The 22,856-nt window shown below is 36.5% G+C and overlaps 1 protein-coding gene across 1 annotated transcript; it reads right to left on the bottom strand.

The window, feature by feature from the left end:
- Positions 1–1,291: 1,291 nt before the first annotated feature.
- On the bottom strand, positions 1,292–5,865 carry LOC107598527 (gastrula zinc finger protein XlCGF7.1-like). Its single transcript, XM_016289899.1, has 2 exons — positions 5,601–5,865; positions 1,292–1,869 (listed from the first exon to the last, which is right to left on the bottom strand). Exons 1-2 carry the CDS (start codon positions 5,698–5,700, stop codon positions 1,292–1,294), a joined length of 678 nt encoding a protein of 225 aa, XP_016145385.1. The 5' UTR covers positions 5,701–5,865.
- Positions 5,866–22,856: the final 16,991 nt, after the last annotated feature.

A 22,856-nucleotide genomic window follows, 5' to 3' on the forward strand; every position in this document is an offset into this window, starting at 1 on the left:
ATCACAGCAATAGCAAACAACAATGTTCCAGTCAATTTCACATAGACAAAATCAAGTCCTGCTTTTTTTTTCTAGTTCAAGAAAGCCGTTTCACTTATATATACAATACATCAGTCATAACAGGATGAAACAACGCCAAAGTACATTTTGACTTGTTTAAATCTCCGAATGAAAGTGATAAACAACTAACATAGATTTTCTGTTTTGCAGAAGTTCAGTCAGAAAAAACTGGGCCGGACATTTTAGAAGTTGTCATTGCCTCCCCGCCAGGAAGATTTTTGTCTGACATTCAAAATTATTCAAATGTACTGTCAAGTTAACTCTTCTGTAGCAGGAGAAGAGCATGAGGTGGGAAATGAAGTGATAAGAAATGAGCAGTTTATTGAAAAACCTTAGATACTAAGGTGTTGGTCAAAGTTCTGACTGTATCTAAATAAAAACATACACGTTCTTATATCAATAAAAGGTTATAGGAATTTTCTGCTTAACAGTGTATGTGGTCATGAAGAGACTTCTTATCTCAAGCATGCAGAGAAGAACAGATGGAAGAGAATCATTGTAGTGTAGTGAATTGAGTTGTACGTGATTATGATTTGTAATGCATTTTACCCAGACCTACTTTAAATAACAACCAGTTGTTTGTTGGGTAAATGAATGTAAAATGAGCACTTTTCATCTGTTACAGTTCTGCTTTTCACAGATCAATTAAACTTTAAGGGACAGTTCACCCAAACTTTAAGGGACAGTTTTTTTCCCCACCAAGTAGCACAGTAAAGAAGATTTTTTTGGTGAAACTGTTGTCCTTGGCAATTCATATACACTGCACGTTTGTGGCTGTCAGTTTTCGAGTGTTAAAAAAACATACACAGAGAAGACCAAATCAATACCCGTGGCTCCTGACGATACATTGAGGTCTTATGGCCTGTGCAATAAAATGAACATTATTTACATTATTATTTTTAAACCATAGCCTTGGCAAACAGTTCTCAGTGCATTCACAACTCTCAGGAGCGTGAACTTCCTGTCGCATTATGACGTAAGGCACAAACTTACATGAATGATGATGCTATTTGTTTACAATGGAGAGTGAGGGCACGTGTGTTTTATTGTTCTTCAAAATGGTACTTACCTGTGCTTATCCTGGATGCTGGAACCAATTAAAAAAGATTTGCTGGTTTGCTGGTACAATCCTATTTGGGAAGATTGACTTTTTTCAAAATTTCTGGTCTTTTGATCCAGATAGATAGACAACCTCTGTTGTCATTGTACAAACGCCACGTTTCGAGAGTCCTCATTCCCACCAAGGCTTATGGTTGTGCCGCTGCATCCTCCATCCTTCTGGTTTTTCTCCAGTGTGAACTCTCAAGTGACTCTCGAGGCTTTGTTTGACTTTGTAACTCTTTCCACATTGAGGGCAGGTGAAAGGTTTCTCACCAGTATGAGTTCTTATGTGACGTATAAGGTATCCTTGCTGTGTGAAGCTCATTTCACACTGAGGGCAGGTAAAAGGTTTTTCTCCAGTGTGAATTCTCATGTGACTTTTAAGGCTTTGTTTCGATGTGAAACTCTTATCACATTGAGGACAGATGAAAGGTTTCTCTCCAGTGTGACTTCTCATGTGAATATTAAGCTGACCTTGTTGTATGAAATTTTTTCCACACTGAGGGCAAGTAAATGGTTTCTCTCCAGTGTGAATCCTTAAATGAGCCTCGAGCTTTTGTTTCACTGTGAAACTTTTTCCACATTGAGGGCAGATTAATGGTTTTTCTTCAGTGTCAATTCTCATGTGCTCCTCAACACTTTCTTGCTCAAAGAAATGCATCCCACATTCATGCCAAGTGACAGAATCTTCTTTCTGTTCATTCTGATCTAAAATAAACATTAAAATATCAATGTCAAAAATCAGTTCAAGGATAATTAAGGTGAGATTGAGCTAAAGTGAGTTTAACAGCAGAAAGCGTCAGAGGTCGTTGATATACTAAATGTTGAATCTGTCATTCTTTATTTGTCAAAATAGGTGTAAACAGGAAACAAAATTCAAACCACATTCATGGGTGGTTAGGGATGCATGTGGTCACATTAGCCGCGTTTCCACAGTCAGCCAAAAGCGAGTGTAATGGAGGTGTGAACTGTGGGTAAAACCTCACTCCTCTGACCTCAAGAGGCGCACTAGCAACTGATGCTAGAAGCTGTCTTAAGAGTCCTTGTTAGTGCACTCACCTCCCACGCTGGAAACACTGGTTCAAATCCCACTCAGAAAGAGTGAGGGGAGTAAGACTAATGCTAAGGTGCACTAGCAACTGACACTAGATGCTGTGGTCTTTAGCGTCCTTGTTAACATGCCCGTCTCCCATGCTGGTAACACCAGATCAAATCCCGCTTGGTGTGAGTGAGGGGAGTAAAACCCGAAGGGGTTAGATTGGTGCCGTGACTCGGATGGGAGTGAGGTTTAGTGGGGGAGTGTAACGGATGCCAGATAATAAGAGCTGTGCGGGTAAAACCTTACTCCTCTGATCTCAAGACGCTGTAGGATTTACCATGAACCAGAGTCCAACAAATGGACAAAACAACAAATGAACACTCCTTAAGCTCAAGGAGATTCCCCACTAAGTCAGTGATAGGTCATAAAAACTAATCAGCGGTGCCTGATTGTCTGAGTCCACTGTCTTCCATTATATCTGCTCATTCTCAACTGGGTCTGGGTCTGAAAATTTATCAAAGAAGAAGACCCTCCATTGTTCCCAAAACATAACCATTCTGTGGAACCAAATGGCCAACCAACACTTCGTGACAATCATACACAAAATGTATGGCCATAACAGGAAAGACGAGACACGTGATGGGGTTAAAAGACCAGAATTAACATGAGAAAACGCCTCCAATGCCGGTAACGCCAGTTCAAATCCTGCTCGGAGCTCAGGGAGTAATACCCAAAGGGGTTACATCGGTCCCTTGACCTGGATAAGAGTAAGCTTTAGTAAGGGGGGGTGTAACGGAGGCCAGCTGGTAATTGCTGGGTGGGTAAACCTCATTCCCCTGATCTCAAAAGGCGCACTAGTGATTGACACCAGAGGCTGCAGTCTTTAGCGTCCTCGTTAGCGTGCCCGTCTCCCATGCCAGAAATGTTGGTTTCCACTCAGAGCGAGCGAGTGGAGTATAGAACCGGTGGGGTTACATAAGCGTGCTAACGGGGATTCTTATCACCCTATGAGGCAGAAATATTTTATTTATAGATTTATATGAGATGCTAAAGGCTACGTATTCTTATGAAAACGAATTTACATGTGCGACATGCCCGGAACAGCCTGGATAACAATTGGCTAACACTGCTGTCAATCAAATTAATCAAGAATTATGCAAAACACATTTTATTTATTTTAGTTATTTGAGATGTTATAATAGTTCTATAATTATGTTAAAATAGATTAAACAATAATTATTTAACAAATATTAGGTTATATGTGTATAATAAACTGGGGGGCCTTTCATCAGAGTGGGTGGGCCTGTGCCCGCCAGACCCGTCCGCTGCCTACGCCCCTGCAGTGTAATAGTGAACACAGGAGGCAACATTAGTAATATAATGAAACATTTACTAACAAAATACAACATCTACCTCAAGCAATGCGCTGTATTAGGCTATGTCTCCCGGCTCCAGCTCCAACTGCAACTCGCGAGACACATTCACATCACGTTGATTCGGTAGAGTTACACTCATAAGACACTGCACTTATTCGCAATCACAAAAGTACATTATTTCCGTGTGCTTTAAAGCCTTGCCGGTTAAACTTTTCATTTGCGTGCTGTTCTAACATGTGCTTATTCAGAGCGCGTGCACCCGAAGCGTCCATACGGGCGGTCATACAGCACCTGATTACTTAGTTATCGTCTGATTGCGCTAATACTGTCAAAACACACAAGGCTTACATATAAACAGTTAATTATGTCTAAAGTGAAAGTAGACAGTTGAGAGAAAGCTCTTAAAGTAGCAGTACTAAACATGCTGCCGCTTATCATTAATGGGATAGTTCACCCAAAAATTTTAATTCTGTCATTATTTACTCAGTCATGTTGTACCAAACATGTATTAATTTTTATTTATTCTTGTGCTGAACACAAAATAAGATATTTTGAAGAATGTGGGTAACCAAACAGTTGCTGGTCCCCACTGAATTTAATAGTAGGAAAAAAATATGAAAGTCACTGGGACCAGCAACTGTTTAGTTTGCCACATTCTTCAAAATAACTTTTTATGTTCAATAGAAGAAAGAAACTCATTCAGGTTTAAAACAACTTGAAAGTGAGTAAATGATGAGACAATTTTCATTTTTGGGTGAACTATTCCTTTAATGTTAATAAAATAATACACAAAGAGAAAAATAACTTGCTGCTCTTGACTGAAGAATTTTAATACAGTTGCTAAAGTTCAGCAGTAATAAAATAACTTGAAATTTTCAACAACTTTTTGCAATTTGCACCAAATAGTATCAATAACAGTATCGAAAAGTACCGGTATCGATAAGCGGTATCGGTATAGATCAAATGTAAATGATACCCATCCCTAGTTACAAATAAAGTCAGTAACAGTAGCATTCAGGTGCAGAAATGTCATAATTAAGTGTAAAATAACACAATAGTGCTCACAGCACAAGTTAAATACAGATTAATTTTTGTTAGAGCTGTGGTGTTATTTGATTAGCAGACAGAAACAGGTATTTATTGACTGCTGTCTCTTTAAGACCAAATGACCTAATACTGACACACTCAGCTGTTTACATTCATTTAAGACATAATCGACTGTGTTTACTAGAATACTTGCCAAAACGGGTAGTCTTTTTTAATACATGTAACAAACAGAGTTTTTTTTAAATCTAAAGATAGACAGACAGACAGATAGATAGATAGATAGATAGATAGATAGATAGATAGATAGATAGATAGATAGACAGACAGACAGATAGATAGATAGATAAGCCTTAGGACTTAAAAGCCATAATGGAGTTGTTTTGTGCATTCCTGTGATAGAAAAATTAACGGAAGCAGGTGTAACTGCTCAGTAACTTGAAATATCCATTTTTAACATTCAAAATGGAATGTTTTTCTTAAAAAAAAGTGAAGTAACTTTTCGTAATCACAAATCCATTGTGTTTGTAGCTAGATTATAGTGTTATAGTTATTAAATTAATCACTGCTTTATAATTAGATTTTGCAGTCATGTGAATCATTGTTAAAATTGTTATTTGTATTCTATAAGCCCCATCCCCAATTCCCATTTTCTATTATAAAGAACAATTTGCAGCTTTGCTAAATGTTTTGGGAGGCAGTCAATAAAGAAATATACTTTTGCTTGGAGAGTGCAGTTATGTCTTTTTAATTTTATTAAAAGGAATGAATGATCATTTATTCAAGCATCTAAAAAAATCACATTTTCAAAACACTTGGCTTCTCTGGCTTCAATCTGATTTTAGATAAGTATTGCAAGTATTGCGGTTATTTTTACATCTGGAATAAACCCCATTCTAGGCTTATAAATCATTTGACACATGTGGTTTATTGGTCACGATCAACAAATAACATTAATTTAACTAACTGGATCAACTTACACTGTGTTTCATTCTTCTGCTCTTGTCTAGGTGACGACTGGCAGGTTTTTGTCTTCACATCTGGTGCTTTTGTGGTCCGGTTGTTTTCATGCTGCTCCATCTTATCGATCAAGTTTATTTCGCAGAATAGGCTACCCGTTAGTCAGTTTTAATTCGTTCTATTCTCGAAAAGACATTCTACAATCGAAACTGATTTGGTTTAAAATATAAGCAGCATTACTGCAGCGATGGGCGCTTTCAAAACACTGGTTCATGAAGATTCGAAACGTCAACGATTCTTTTGTTTTGAATCAGTGGTTCGGAGCACGCGTCAAACTAGCCAGGTCACGTGATAAGCTGGACATTTCGATGCATTTCCAATAGGGGGCAGTGAATTCAGTGTTGTTTAATTTAATGTTAGGTTAGGCTTTGTAAGTTACAAAGACAATAAATTAATCACTAAATATTTCTATAGATTATATATTAATTAATAATATTATATAATATTTAAATTGGGCTAACTGAATTTCTGTAAAATGAATTTGATCCGTTAACATTAACTATTAATTATTTATTAACATTAGCTCAATCAGAAATATGTAAGTTAGACCCAATGGAAAAAAATGTGTTTACCAAACAGTGTAGTTGGAGTAATTAAATATCTCAATTTGTAGTAGCAATTGTTTATTTTCAATTGCCCCAAAAGAAAAAAAAAAAAGTACTAAAAGCAGAAATACATTAAACAAAATTGACATTTTCTCACCTCTCTTTATTAACAAATCACGGAATATTTGGCGGAGGTACCTTATTCTAATTAAGAAAAACACATAATTCTGAATAATTTATTAAATAAAAATTTCAAAAGCGGTTCACGGCAAAACTAACATTAATGACAAAGTTTCCCCGCATTAAATAGGCAAGTGACAGAACAGAAGTTACTTAATTATATGTAAATCGGTATAGATCTTGATTTATTATTGCATGACATGTATAGCCTAAATATATCCAGCTTTAAACTGCTTAAAGTGTTACTGACAAAATCTTTAGAAAATGATTTCAGTGATTTACAGTCTCAATACTCACCATAACGTCTTGAATCTTGATGAATAGGCCTATAATGAGGAATATGCCTTCTCTTGGGACTGATGTGTTTCGTATTTGGCTGAAATCGGCTCCGCTTGATCTCCCGCGCATCCGCATTTGAATTCACAATCCCAACGGTTTTCCTCAGACGCATGTTGGCAGGTGGCTAGTTATTTGAATGTAGGACTTTTTCGACTTAGACAGTATATTGAGCTCAATTGTTCGGTGAAACAGCCTATACCACATCTTTCTGTTTTGGGATAATTGTTTGTAAGTGTTTTATTGAGCCGATATGACATTATCAAAATTAAGTTTTTTTAGTAACTTAATGGGACGAAAAAAGAAACATTAATGGAGCTGTTTTCAGCATATTAGGCATTATGTGCATATTTTGAATAAATTTAATGAATGTGGTTACAGGGATTTTGTTGAAGACACTGTGAAACAATGCAAAGGCACACGCAATTACTGAATCTTTAAATGAAAATGATGAACAATTACACTGACTTTCTGTTTTGCAGAAGCTCAGTGAGAAAAACTACAGGATTTTCTCACACCAGACATTTTAGGAGTTGTCGTTGCCTCCCGCCAGCTTCTCTCCTTCAAGATTGTTGTCTGATATTCAAAGGTATTCAAACATATGTGACCCTGCCTGTGAAAACCCAACTGAAGTCATTTTTTGTGATTTACTGTTAAGATGTAAAACTTTTTGTGAAAATATAACCTTTATATCTTTAATATTGACTGAGTAAGGCCATGTCAAAGATTGAAATCAGTGAAATTAATGGTTGAAATCAAACTTTGGTGCTTGTTATATCATAATTAGATTATGAGACTTTAGCCTGGATTTCACAGACAGGGTCACATATTGTCAAGTTAATTCTTCTGTAGCAACGAGGCTGACACAGGGAAAGACAACAGTTATTCTTTCCATCAGTTATGATTCTGCCTTGCACAGATTAATGACAAATTCCCAATTATTGCGGACATTTAGTAACCACTTACATGTATCAGATTTTAGACACTTTTTCATTAGTTACGACCAACAATTACCATATTCTTTTAACTTATTTGATTCTTTGTAAGTGACAACTAACCATCTTACACTGTCTTTTATAATCCCGCTCTTCACCAGGTGAGGACTAGCAGGTTTTCGTCTGCACATCTGGAGTCTCTGTGGTTTGATTGTTTTCATGTTGCTCCATCTTTATCACTAGGAAATGTTGGACCCCGTTTCTTTCACAGATCGCTCAATGAGTCATTTTTGTCCACTCTATCCACTAACAAATATTATGCAACCAAAATTAATTTTATAAATTTAAAATAAGCAATTCAATATTTAAAATAAGCAATGACAAAACACTGAGAAAGGTGATCCAAATCTTTATTTTGAATCAGTGGTTCGGAGTGCGAATCAAACTGTCCAAGACAAGTCACATGATTTCAGTAAACGAGGCTTCACTATGTCATGCATTGGTTCGAAACTTTTAGACATTTCAATGATTCACCTCTTGGGGGAGTTGATCTGTTTAATACATCTAATATGGTTTTAACCATTTTTGTTTCCGTTGTGCACAATTCGGTTTCTCGATTTAGTTTCAATAATGTATTTACGGGAAAAAATATATAATTTGGCACTGGAAGAGTTTTAAACATACACTTAATGTGTTTTGTATATTGCATGTAATCGATTACACTGGCCTTTGCAAATGATTTGTAAATGTGTCATTAAATACACGCTCTGTCTGTGTTCTCGTTGCACATGGTTTTGGTCAGCAGGTGGCGCAAGTGTAAGCCGTTTCAGAAGAGAATCGTTTTACAAATCAGTTGGATCAATTGCTTTTATGTCTAAAAGCTCCATTTAGCTCCGCATTATTTTAATAAATAATAATATAAAACTAGGCACCCAGCATGCATCCGCATTATTTTAATAAATAATAATATAAAACTAGGTTCCCAGCATGCATCCGCATTATTTTAATAAATAATAATATAAAACTAGGTTCCCAGCATGCATCCGCATTATTTTAATAAATAATAATATAAAACTAGGTATCCAGCATGCATCCGCATTATTTTAATAAATAATAGCGGTCTCCATCCAAACTTCGTGTGAGCAGTTATAATCTGCAAAGTAACGCGAGGGGATATTATAGTTTGTGGACAACATAGAAAATGTGTGCATCACAGTGCCATTAAATCGAGCTTATGTTTGATCCGGTGCATAATAATGTGGTTATCTAAAGGTTTATACAACAAAGCATTACCTTTTCATTTTTTCCCCCACACCTCATTGTACTATGTGAAAGTGTCTGTTATAAACAATGCAACAACAGATGAAAATCTACTAGCCTATTATACCTGTATAACTATTTATGAGCGTTAGCTGTAGTACAGATCAGGAATAATCAATATCCAGATCTCTTAACACACTTTTAGCTGCATATACCATGAAACATTTTAAATATAGCCTATTTTACTTTATTTAAACAGTATATTTCACAAACACGCCAAGCTTTATTCCAATTCTAAATACACTGGTCCACAATACGCTTTTGACCTGTATAACCTGTTATAATATTACTATATTAGTACAACGGTGTTTAAGAATATCAGCGTCTCCTAGGAACATGCGGTCTTTCACAGTTAACACTTTGATCTCACAGTGAGTCACCATGACCTCCCAGGATACTCGTGTTGAGGTCACAGTGAGCTAAAAGTGTAACCTCAATGTGTGCTCATACTAATGTGAGGTCAAAGTGCACTCACTGCACAGAGACTAGGTACCCAGCATGCATTGCAGCATGAAGCTTTTGATTGTCACCATTGTTGAGATTCATACACTGATTCTTGATGTTTCTCTTGGTTTTTGAATGACTGATGTGATTCATCATGTTTTTTAAATCCTTCATGAATTACACTGTTGGATGCTGTATAATCAGAGGGCTATTATAATTAGAAACATTAGATTATCAACTCCTCACAAAGACTGCGTACTGAATCTGGATGAAGATAGTGTTGTAATCAATAACAAACCGATATCACCTGGTTGCAGTCTCTTTTCGGTATTTCTTGCCGTAACAAGTGTGCTTTACACAGTTACAGCAGCCCCAAACAAAAAGTCAAGGGGCAAGAGCCCAACTAAAGCAGACACTAATCACCTTGATGGTAACATCAAATTAAACAAAACATCTAAATCTCTGTTAAGTCTCAATAAGTGCTTTTGTAGATGTCTGACAGAAATAAAGTCAGTCTGGTTGATATTGAGTGAAGCTGGTGATGCTGTTTGTGGAGTGGTTTAATCATTCTCTGCTGAGATCACCAAAGATTTAATGTCTTCTGTATTTCAGTTGATTAGTTATGCGAGAAAACAGCCAGCCAAATGATACCAAAAACACCAACTCTTCAATCAAGCAATTTTTATTTGAAGTTGGGGGGTGGGAGAGGGACAAAATCTTCTTAAACTGTTTGAGCAAACAGGGAAAACATGCCATATGAATAAAGCACTGAATTGAAAAGATCAGCAAGTATAATGCAAAATTCCCATGACCATTTCAATGACCACTTCCCTGACCGCATCCCAGACAACTTCCCTGGCCGCTGCCCTCGCCACTCCGCCAGGGAGTGCGGTTTCAGCATTTGTAAATCAGGGGTTTCACAATGGGTCTCAAACCCAAATACAAATTTTACGTATTTGTTGGCTTCAAATCAAAAGGGTTTTAAAACCCTTCTACTCATTCCTAAACGGTGTTAATTACTTTCAAAGACTGAGTCACTTATTTCTGCATTGTGCAATGTAATGAAGTCAACAGATCTTCACCTGTGGTTCGTCTTTGAATAGCCTGAGTTATGCTCAAGTATCCGAACAGACACGATAACACAGCAATCAACGAGAAATACACTCGAGCTGTCATCCTCCCCGAACTGTGACCTCACAACGATCTCTGCTGGTTAATGCAGTTAATTGGTGCGTCAGGAGGAGCGAAGCCACAAAACTAAAACGAATACTTGTTGCTGCAATATCAGCCTCTGTAAAATGGGGTTTTAAAGATCCAAGGTGATCAGGTCAAGTCCAGCCCTGATCAAACTCACCTGCCTGTAGCTTTCTAGTCATCTGGAATGCCTTGATTAGCTTGTTCAGGTGTGCTTGATTGGGGTTGGATGAGCTGAATGCTGCGTTCAGGCCATGCCATAATAATTAAGGTAGCCTAATTACAAGAGGATTGTGTGTTTCTATGGTGACACTATCAACTGCAAAATGAATCTGCAGTGGTCAGGTGGTACAGCGATTATGTTGTGGTACCAATAGGTGTGTTCAACTTCATGCTGCGAAGACCGAAGCATGCCGGTTCTTCTTCTTCTTCTTCTACTTCTCCTACTTCTTCTTCTTTTTAAATTAACCAGAGCAAAATATACAACAGTAGCCTAATGTACAAGAGTGTGCAAACCATTTATTCAGTAATCAACAACTGTATAGTAATATAGTCTTCTGAAGAAAACGGATGAAATTTGGCTTGGACCCTGACCTTCTTCTAATGTATGTGAAATTTCTCCAAAATAATGAAAACGATGTACAAGAAAAGTAAAGTTATTATTATTACGGTCATTGGAATAATACATAGGCTACATATAAAAAAAATATCTAACTTGAATGTATTTGTTTTCCTTCTAATTACATTTTCCATATCCACCCCCCCCCCCCCCCACAAAACAACATCCCGCAAGTGTAGACACAATTACAAAATAGTTGGATAATATAGACTCATTTCCCATTGAGCAAACAATTAAAAGGAGTGCATATGGAAATGAAAACGCACATCTATATAGCTTATTGTTTTCTTTTCTTTTTTTTAACTCCTCTTGAAATGAGATCTGAAGAAGCTGAAAGCATTAAGTAAAGGCTGAAAACTCATCTTATCTTGAAGAACACTAGTCTAGTGGGAAAGAGTGGAGCCGAAGCACAAAGACTATATTGTTTTGGAGTATGTGGGCCGAGCTTATATCCACTGTTTCTTTGTTTTACATACAAACACTATTGTGTATCAATCCAAGTTAGGGCATCCAATTCACATCTACTGTGAATATATATAAGATAACAATAGACTAGCTCTAACACTAACTCTTGGCAGTGTTAGATATGAATTGCAGTATTATTTTGTTGTATTTATGGGCCTTAAATCATGTTGGGGCTGTGCCCAGAATGTGGTTGAATCTTTATGCTTTTTAAAAAAAATTTAAAATTTCATTCCCATTAGGATAATAAAACGTACACACACAAACACAGAGTTAATTGTCAGTGTAAAGCATTAGCGAAATGTTGCTCAGCTCATGCTCATTTACTCACTGTGTGATTCAACGCTGTTGTCAAAAATGACAATTACTTGCTGTGCAAAAGATAACAGGGCTCTAATGTACCAACCAACACACAGGGCTGTTAAATATATTAAATTCTTGTCATAAACACGTGCTTGATCATTAACTTCAGTAAATGCGGCATCTTAAGTAAACTAGATTTTTACAGTTTCTGTGAGTGATAACAGCACAACTTTCCTCATCAGGCTGTACAATTTCAGGTTTTTTTTCTGTCCATGCCGAGAGAAGACATTTAATTGGTGTTACTTTAGATGTTTGTGTAGATTCCTAATACCAAGTATGTGCAATCCCAGCTAACAAAAATATATTCTAAGAACATTTTACTAACGTTCCCATCAGTTATGAAAACATTATTTCTGAATGTCCTGTGAATGTTCAAAACATACATTTTTACAAGTTTTATTCTTGGTTATGCAAATGTTACAGGAACATTCTATTTCATCATTTAGCAAACATAATGGGAATGTTACTTTTGAATGTTCTCTGAACTTTCAGAAACTAGTAACAAAAAAAAAAAGTTTAACATTGAAAAAAAAAACTAAAAGATTTTAAAAACCATGAATCATGTATAAAGGTTTTTTTTGTGCGAATGTTTTAAATTTATGACATAAAAAGTTATTTTATAACTAAATTATGAGATACTAAGTCATATTTATAAGATAAAAAGACAACATTGACATAAAAAGACAAACTTATGCATACTAATTTGTAAGAGATTGTAGCTGCAACTGACATAAAAAGTCAATTATGACATAGAAAACCTTTCATGTTATAATGACTTCTTAGTATGTCATAATTTTGATATTTTACCTAATAATTATGACTATGTCATAACGTTGACTTAAAGCAGAAAGGGGGAAGAAAAAAAACGGAAAGAGTTCCTGTTTCCACAGAGACCCACACTGTTTACATTGAATTGAATCAGCTTAAAGGTCTAAGTATGGTCTCCTTAGTAATTAGCGTCAATGCAATTGCTGATTATCTCATTAACAAGATTGTAAAGCAGCAGCAGATTATATAATTACAGCTTAAATGCTTTCAAACCATATATGTATAATCAGCAGAGTACATGTTAACATCTGTGTACGATGAGACATGCATGAAACAGCACATTCTGTCTATGCTTATGCTGAGTCTTTCAAAATCATGGAACTGCATGATCCTGATTGGTCAGTTCAACATGTGTGTATGAATAATTCATTTTTAATTAGCGTGGTTGTAAGTGCAGAATAGACAGTGAGAGTGCAGTGAGAAATGGAGGAGTGCGAGAGAGATAAAAAATGAGGCATGGTGAGTGGGTGGATGGATGAATGGAGGTTGTGCTGTGCTTAGTACGGATCCCTCTGTTCTGTTTGGTGGAGTCATCCATCCATCCATCCAACATGGTTATTTAAATAAAATCAAATAGATGCAAATAGTTAATGAACTATGCCATGACTTTCTGAGTGTAGAAGTTTCACCTTTTTCTAACCCATTTGATTTATGGTTGACTGATAAATATTCATTATCTGAAGTTTTAGTTTAGTTAAACAGTATAATCCAAATGTATGGAAATCTTATATGCAATTCAAATATGTAAATCTTAGAGTTGACTCTGAAATCTTGTTCATTAACTATGCTTTTTGCTTGTTATGAAGTATAGGGACACACATGTTTGGACACAGACTTTCCCCTCTTTAAACACATGCAGGGTTTGGACTTTTCAATGTTCCTTCCCTTTAGAGCAGTGTTTCTCAACCCTGGTCCTGAGCGCCCCCCAACACTGCACATTTTGTATGTCTCCTTATCTGACACCCATTTCAGGTCCTGGAGTTTCTTTTAATGAGCGAATGAGTTGAATCAGATGTGTTTGATTAGGGAGACACACAAAATGTGCAGTGCTGGGGGGCGCCCAGGACCAGGGTTGAGAAACACTGCTTTAGAGCCTCCAAGTGGATGCTTATTCTAATCGACAGGATGGTCTGAACTTCATACAGACTTTCTCATCAAAGTCAATACTGTGACTGCTGGTCTCAGTTACACACAAGGCCTGTGTGTGTGTGTGTGTGTGTGTGTGTTTTCTAGGCTGCTCGCTTCAAAACCTCTCATTCAGCCTCATTTTCCCCTCTCGACTTCAAAGCCATCATTCATATTTCTGTCTACATTTATTCCTGTTACTACCAGGTTCAGAAACACATACTACCTTACTGGTTTTAAAGCATATGGAATGTATGCTGTGCATTATATGCAAAATAAATGTATGCATGGAATAGAAAACCTGCTGCTTTTGAAAAATTGTGCATTAACTCATGCACACTTGATCTGTAATTTTTATAATATCAGCAGTGATTTTTAATGTAATTTGATTGGCCTGCCAAGAGTTAAAGGGGTCATATGATGCGATTTCAATTTTTCCTTTCTCTTTGGAGTGTTACAAGCTCTTGGTGCATAAAGAAGATCTGTAAAGTTGCAAAGACTAAAGTCTCAAATCCAAAGAGATATTCTTTATAAAAGTTAAGAGTCAGCCACGCCTACCTAAAACGGCTCGTTCTAACACGCCCCCACATATCTACATCACTGTGTGGGAAGCTTTGCATAATGCGTTTGTAATGGGTTTTAATGTTTTTGTCTCGTCGCTCCGGCTGGACACGGCATCATCACAATGTGGTGAGGGGCGTAACATTTCCGTCACACGTTTGAGGTATTCGGCCAATCACAATGCACTGGATAGCTGGCCAATCACAGCACACCTCGTTTTTCAGACCGATGAGCTTTGTAAAATTCTACGCGTTTCAAAAAGGCGGGGCATAGAGGAGAAACAATAATGTACAGTATGTGGAAAATAATGAGTTTTTTTAACTTTAAACCGCATAAACACATTTCATTACACCAAATACACAAAATAATGTTCTTTTTAGCAGCATCATATGACCCCTTTAAGATATTCTTAGGCAGAAAATGCCAAACAACTGGCAGTTTTTTAATGCAAGTTATTTTCCTTATCATAAGCATCATTCACAAAATAAAGCCTTATCATAAACCCCTGAGATAAGAAATCAAATTTCACAGGGATGTAGACGGAAAAGATTCAACACAACACTACCATCTTACACACACTTATTTTTATATCATGATGGGCACTTTCAATTGGCTTATATTAATATAACTCACAAACAAACCTACTTTTTATTAAGATGTTTTTTATGCTTGCTATATTTTTCCCCACAGTAGGTATGGTGTCATGGTGGGCATTTTCCTTTCCTTCCTTTCCTCTTGTTTTTGTAGTAAGCTAATAATAATTTATATGAAACCCAACTCTTACACACGCATCTTGCATTTTCCATATTCATTAATTTGGTCTTTTTTATTTAGTCTTCCAGCTCAGCTCTGAGGTGCAGTTGGGGGACGTTGAGACCACCTGCTGTAAAACAGGTTTGGATCAAAAGTTGGCTGAGAAAAATCACTAAACACAAGGACACATATTCATAAACACTCACTCGGAAGAACAATGCAACACAGAGACACAAACACGTAAAAAGACGTGTCACAACCCTTGTATGCACTTTATTAGACAAGAAACATCATGAAATCACATTGATAATTATTTTACAGTAACTCCATATAATAAACACAATTTAAATGTTTATTTTAATTAAAATATCCTTAGAAGCTCAATAAATCTTTTTGCAGTGTCCTAAAAGGGAAACTGGAGATAAAATAAGAAAAAGAGAATATATTTTGAGGAACATTTGGATTCAAACAACATGGACCCCATGTTTCACGCAGAATAAGGAAATTGTACAGGTTTGGAGCAACATGAGGGTGCTGGCAGAAGTGTTTCATTGAATTATCTCTTTTAATAAACAAATAGAAAAATATACAAAACAGATAAGGTTTTTTTTTTTTTTTTTTAAAGCTTTTTTTATGAGTTTTAGGATAGAAATACAAAGAAGAAAACAAAAAGCAAAAGACAAAATCAACTTAATACAATAAAAGAAATTAAAAGGGTCCCAAGCTTTATTAAACTGGTAAGATGAACCTCTTATAGAATGTTTGATTTTTTTCCAACTTTAGGAAAAAGAGGACATCACGAATCCATTGTGTTGGAGTTGGAGGCCTCTGATCCTTCCACTTCAGCAATATTAATCGTTTGGCTAAGAGCATGATAAAAGCTATACAATCAGATTGTGTCTTTGTAAGATTATATGATACAGGAGTAATTCCAAAAATTAAGGCGGGCAAGGTGAAATCAGTCTACCCAAGAAACCAGAGACAGTCTCAAAAACAGTGACCCAGAAGCCCCTAAGCTTTATAAAGGACCAAAACATATGTGCATGAGATGCTGGGGTAAAACTACAGTGATCACAAGCAGGATCTATATGCTGAAAGTGCTTAGAGAGTTTCAGCTTTGTCAAGTGTACACGGTGAACAATTTTGCACTGCACAAGTCCATGTCTTGCACAGACTGAAGATTTGTGTATTCTGTATAGGACTGATTCCCATTCCTCATCCGAAATAACCATTTCTAAATCATCTTGCCACCAAACTTTTATTTGTGAAAGGGATTTATAGACTGGGGTCAAAATTGTACAATACAGTGTTGATATAATGCCCTTCCATCGTGGAGGATTCTCCAATAAATGATCAAATGGAGAGCAGGGAGGCGGAGCGGGAAACTGAGGGAACATTTTACGCACGAAAATCGCGAATTTGGAGATAACGGAAAAAAATATTCTTTGGAATATTAAACTGCTCACACATCTGCTGAAATGAGCAGAAAGCCCCCTCATAGTACAAATCATTAATTTCCCTAATGCCTTTAGCATGCCAAGATGTAAACGACTTATCAATTATTGAGGGGTTAAAGACATGATTAGAATGAACAGGGGATTTAGGGGACAGGGAAACTGTCAAATGGAGAGCAGGGAGGCGGAGCGGGAAACTGAGGGAACATTTTACGCACGAAAATCGCGAATTAAACTGCTCACACATCTGCTGAAATGAGCAGAAAGCCCCCTCATAGTACAAATCATTAATTTCCCTAATGCCTTTAGCATGCCAAGATGTAAACGACTTATCAATTATTGAGGGGTTAAAGACATGATTAGAATGAACAGGGGATTTAGGGGACATAGTTTGCCAACCAAAATGACATCTCACCTGTTTCCAGATTTTAATCTTACAAGTAGGTTTTTAGTAAATTTGTTGCAGGGAAAGGAAAGAGGAGCGTAAAGTAAAGCTGCTAGGGAAGAAGGCAAGCATGAGGCGAACTCAATTGCTACCCATGACAGGGCATCAGCTCCAGGATCTTCATAGAGCCAGTGCAGCATAGGACGAATATTTGAAGTCCAATAATAACATTGAAAATTAGGCAAAGACATTCCACCCAATGGTTTAGGACATTGTAGAAGACCTTTACTCATTCTAGCAGGTTTGCCATTCCATATAAATGAGGTGAGAGCGCTATCCAGCCTATGAAAAATTAACTAGGAATAAACACTGGGATACACTGGAACAGATAGGTAAACTTAGGCAGCACATTCATTTTGACAGAATTTATTCGACCTGCGACTGATAAAGGAAGCGGGGCCCAGCGCTTTAAGTCCTGTTCAACTCGCTCCAATAAGCGGGTGAAGTTTTCAGTGAAAAGTTTAGAAAAAGTATTAGATACACGTATATCCAGGTATGTAAATGAGTGGGAAACCTTAAATGGGAGAGAAGAGAAAGAGAACTCCCGGGCAGCATTATTGATGGGAAACATTTCACTTTTCTGTAAATTCAATTTATAGCCAGAGAGCCTTCCGAACATATCAAAAATTTTGAGAACATGAGGAAAGGATTCAGATGGGTCAGAAATATATAAGAGCAAGTCGTCCACAGATAAGGTTTCTTTAACACGAGATTTAGGATCTAAAAACAGACATCTGTGGTACATATAGAAATAAACAGAGGGCATATGTATAATTACAATCATATGTCATAATACAGCTCAAAACACCAATGTGTATCAGTCCTAACAGCAGTGGGCTGGGGGGTCCCGGGCCTCCCATAAGCATTAAGGGACCCCCCATAACACCCAAAAAATATGATTGAAACATTTCCATATGGTTTCACCCCATATGTAATAACACTCGACACAATCTCACTGCACAGAGACCTCCAAACCCAGAACAAATTCAGCACAGTTCAGCGAGCATGTCATAAACATGAGATTGTGAGAACCATTAGCTGTGTGACACATGTGCTTTGTGCATGTCATGAATCTGTCCTCGGTTCTGATAATGCTCTGGACTTATAGAGGCATTGAATGAAGCTCATTTGTATTGTAGACACGTAGACAAACAGTGTGTCCTGCTGCTGTAAACAACTCTGAGAGTCGCTCTGTTTGCCTTTAAATGTGTGAATGCATTCTAATTGATTCACTATTTTGTTTTTCTTCAGTGGTAAAAATAATCGTGACATGTTACTGTCTCATGACCTTGCTGTGGGTTTCCATGCTCTCGGAGGTGTAATGGATTCACTGGATTCCCCAGTGATGGGCTTCATGGTGTGTAACGGAGCCACAGCTACAGAAACATGGGAATGACACACACAAAGATAGTATGACTGTAAAGGGGCGTGCATGAAGAGATTGTGGGAAGGCATGAGAGGTTACAGAATAATAGAAATCAGTACAATTCCCACCAGTCCGAATCTGTCTGGAGAAAACAAACATTACAATTTAACGCAAATTAATGCTATCAGATCATTTTTTTCTAGGTATTACAAATCTCAAGAACCAGTGATGGAATAGAGGGTCTAATTGTCACAGATTGACTTCTTGGCTTAAAGGAACACACATTTAAGATGTAATAAAATGTATTAGATTGTATTTTTTATTTATTTTTTAAGTTATTATTTGTTATTTATCCGTTTTCAAAAACAGCACTCTAGAGAATGACATCATATCCTGTTCATGGCACCAAACACTGTTAACGTGCTGGAACTGAAGTCCGAAGAAAATGAAATTCATATCATTCCACGACAGGGTAAACACATCCTCCCCTTTGTTGCCATCTCCACGACCATTGAAATCATCTTTTCCCTCTGCTGAAAATTTCATCACTATTTCTCATTGCATGTCACTCCAGAAGCTTCTGTCAGAACTGAACCGTATCCTCCATCTCTGCCAAGAAAGAGGGAGGCAGAGGGAAATCATGCCCTTCTGTCCATCATATTTGAGGTACCTGCTTGCTGACACTCACTGATATCCTCCTCTTTTTCATTATTTTCCTTTCCAATTCTACACCCCTTTCACGGCATTTGGGATGCCCACAGGCCTCCGGCAGCAGCTGTTAATGTTGGACATCTATCTATCTATCTATCTATCTATCTATCTATCTATCTATCTATCCTTATGCCAATCTATCTATCTATCTATCTATCTATCTATCTATCTATCTATCTATCTATCCTTATGCCGTTCTATCTATCTATCTATCTATCTATCTATCTATCTATCTATCTATCTATCTATCTATCTATCTATCTATCTATCTATCTATCTATCTATCTATCATGCCAGTAATACATAAATTCATTTCTGCACTGTGTGGGCATAAATATTTATTCTAAATTCAGCATAAATCTGTGAAAACAATACAATTTATTCAGTTAAAAATATCAGATAATATCAGATTCAGATAAAATATCAACATGGTTAATATATGGCTGCATGAGATCATTTAACTAAGTTTTTTTACTACAATTACATAAATCTTACCTGTTTCATGTATGTATGACTGACACTGACAGTGCATCACATTAAGTTTTTTTTTTATATTAGTTAGGTTAAAGACAGAAAGGTGACTTTTTGCTATTGAGAAATTCATGATTGTCGAGAAAACAAACAAACAAAGAACACTGCAGGGTCCTTGAAGTGTTTGTATCCTATATATAAACTGTACCGAATTAGTGCTTTTTCATCAATAAACGTAGAGCGTTTTAGATTTTCACTGAAGGTCAATGCCAGTGAATCAGTGTGGATGACAATGCAGCATGTCTATAGACATACAGTGATGCATTGTGGATGTGCACAGAACAGAAACAAACAATTCAGGCCTGTATATTGACATCTATTCAGCTATTCCCAGGCAGAGTTGCATAAAACATGAAGAATGGCCAGTGTTTGAGAAATAACATTTATTTTTCTAGTCTATTTCACTTCATTTAGTACAAGCGTCCACGGCACAGTGTTTATAAGGGACTCTCATGGGACTCCGAATGCATTTTGCCTTGTCGTCATTTTACAACTAGTAGAGACATAGTTTAACTCTCAGAAGAGATCTTGATGAATTCTGTCTGACTGGAATGTACATGAGTGTCAGTCTCCTATAAGCAGTCCTTACATTTTTTTGGGTCTACAGACAGACTCATGCAGCGCAAGCGGACCACAAGTGACACACGGCTGAAGGAGGGTAAGACCAGCCTGTGTTTCAGCTTTCCTGTGCTCCAGAGAAATGGTAATATTTAGTTTTGAATCTAATTGAGCTTTATGTGGTGGTTTACAAGATGTCGGAAAACAGTGCCCTCTCTCACACACGTGCCTGTTTAGTATCCTTATTGGGATTTCCTATTCATATCTAAATGGATTTTGGCCATCATAGATGACCCAAATCCTTAAATATACCTCAAATTAATTATTTACTATTATTTATTATTAAATCAATCTTGAGTCTTTGTTTCTTGTGTGTGATGCCACCACAAACATTTTCAGTCAGGGTTTGCTGCTCGCCTGGGAACATTTCAAATCTTGAATCCTCACAGTCTCAGGATTGGTTTTGTGGCATGGAAGGCCATTAATAAAAACTTTTTAAAATGTTTATTGCATGACCTTAAAAAAATAAATCAAAGCAGTTGATTTAAGCCACATCTTAATATTACATGACATAATTCTGAATTTTTTATATTTACATGTTGGATCTCACAGATTTATTTCTGCTCAGAACTCATTTTTGATATTAGTGGGAATGTCTAAATTGCATGCATTTAAAAAGGAAACATGCACTTGTTTAAAAAATAAGAAGAACGCTGAAGAACTGCTTGAAGATAAGTAATCCATGCAACTTTTTAGCAACCATATTCATTCAGTCCAAGCACGACTCTAGCTGCTACATCAAAGTGATTGTAGGAACGTTTACTATTTGGACAGGAACTTCAGTGACGCACAGCCCTGTAAGACTAAACCCTAGCAGATTTCAACATCATTAAAAAAGACATGGGAATAAGCAGTAATTATAAATCATCTATGATTTAAAAATGAACTGCATGCCATTCAAAAGTTTGAGGTTGGTAGGTTTTTTTAACGAAGTCTCTTCTGCTCACCAAGACTATTTATTTATTTTAAAAAATACAGTAAAATTATAAAATATTATTACAATTTAAAGTAACTGTTCTCTATGTGAATTTATTTTAAAATGTAATTTATTCCTGTGAGGCAAAGCTGCATTTTCAGCATCATTACTTCAGTCTTCAGTGTCACATGATCCTTCAGAAATCATTCTAATATGCTGATTTGCTGCTCAAGAAACATGTATTATTATTATTATCAATTTTGAAAACAGTTGTGTCTCTTCATATTTTTGTGGAAACCATGATTTTTTTTTTCAGGATTCTTTAATGGATATAAAGTTTTTAAAAAACTTTATTTGAAATAGATTTTTTGGCAACATTATAATGTCTTTACTGTCAATTTTGATCAATTTAATAGATCTTTGTTTAATAAAAGTTAAGGATAAAATTAGAATTTCTTAAAAAATGGTACTGACTCCTTCACTATAATTTTGTTGCCATGGCACCTATTCTGATGCAGCACCAGTATTATAGATGATTATTGATAAGTGCGTGTGATGTCCTCTGTGGGTCCGTGTATCATTCGACAATTCGTTTTTTTATTTAATATTGAAAGTAGAAAAATTAGAAAACGGCTCCTTTTTCGTCTTTTTGTTTTTTTTCCAAAAAACAAAAAATTTAAATTCAGCTTAAATTTTCGTTTTTCGTTCATGGGTGGAAAAATGAATAAACAGCTTGAATATTTGATTTCTACATGTGGGCGGGAATTAAACGCCCCTTTCTGCTGATTGGTCAGCTGAATATAACTACATTATATAACTCTAACAGTAGGCTATTTACTATCGTTTGTTCTCCGGTTGTCAGTCAGAATGACAGTTCTTGCGTGAACATAGGCCTATATATACCCAAGCCAATTTATTATTCTTTCCTTTTTGTCTTAGTGTTTAAAATATTTATTTTGATACAAATTAATTAATTAATTTCTTAATTAAACAAACAAACAGATTTACTGGGTGAGCAGGGTAGGCTATGACAGCTGTCATATCATACCCTGCCATGCCCAGCTGATGCAAAGAATAGAATTTATATCTACACAGAAGAAAGCCCTGTCTAGACTCTGCCCCGGTATTAGTTGTGTCGAGCTATTGTGGCATGAGTTGTTTTCAGTGCTGAATGTCCAGCTCATCCTCTCTTCACTATGATTCCTCTCATCCTCTTCTCTCCTCTTCAACTCACTTTCCTTCATCTTCAAAACCTCATTTTCTCCTTTGTCTTTCACTCCCTCCCACCACCATTTCTGTTTATTTGCTCTTTCTCTCCCTCTTCCTGTAAAGCGGTCATTCAGTTTGGTTTTTATTCCCCTTTTCTCTATATTCTCTCAGCCTCATTAATATGGAAATGAGTTTGATTGTAGTATGCGAAATGCCAACTGACTTGTAACCTTATTGATTTACATTTCAATAAGAGAGTTCACGAGTTCACACTTACTTATAATGAACCGAGTAAAGTTTA

This window comes from Sinocyclocheilus grahami, unplaced genomic scaffold (assembly GCF_001515645.1).
Source record: "Sinocyclocheilus grahami isolate Dianchi unplaced genomic scaffold, SAMN03320097.WGS_v1.1 scaffold252.1, whole genome shotgun sequence".
Classification (NCBI taxonomy): Eukaryota; Metazoa; Chordata; class Actinopteri; order Cypriniformes; family Cyprinidae; genus Sinocyclocheilus; species Sinocyclocheilus grahami.

Bases quoted from the DNA above. Each gene is read 5' to 3' on its own strand.
- LOC107598527 (XM_016289899.1), bottom strand. From the start codon at position 5,700: ATGGAGCAGCATGAAAACAACCGGACCACAAAAGCACCAGATGTGAAG. The intron at 1,870-5,600 runs GTAAGTTGATCC...TGTTTATTTTAG, and splicing joins GCAGAAGAATGAAACACAGT to ATCAGAATGAACAGAAAGAA.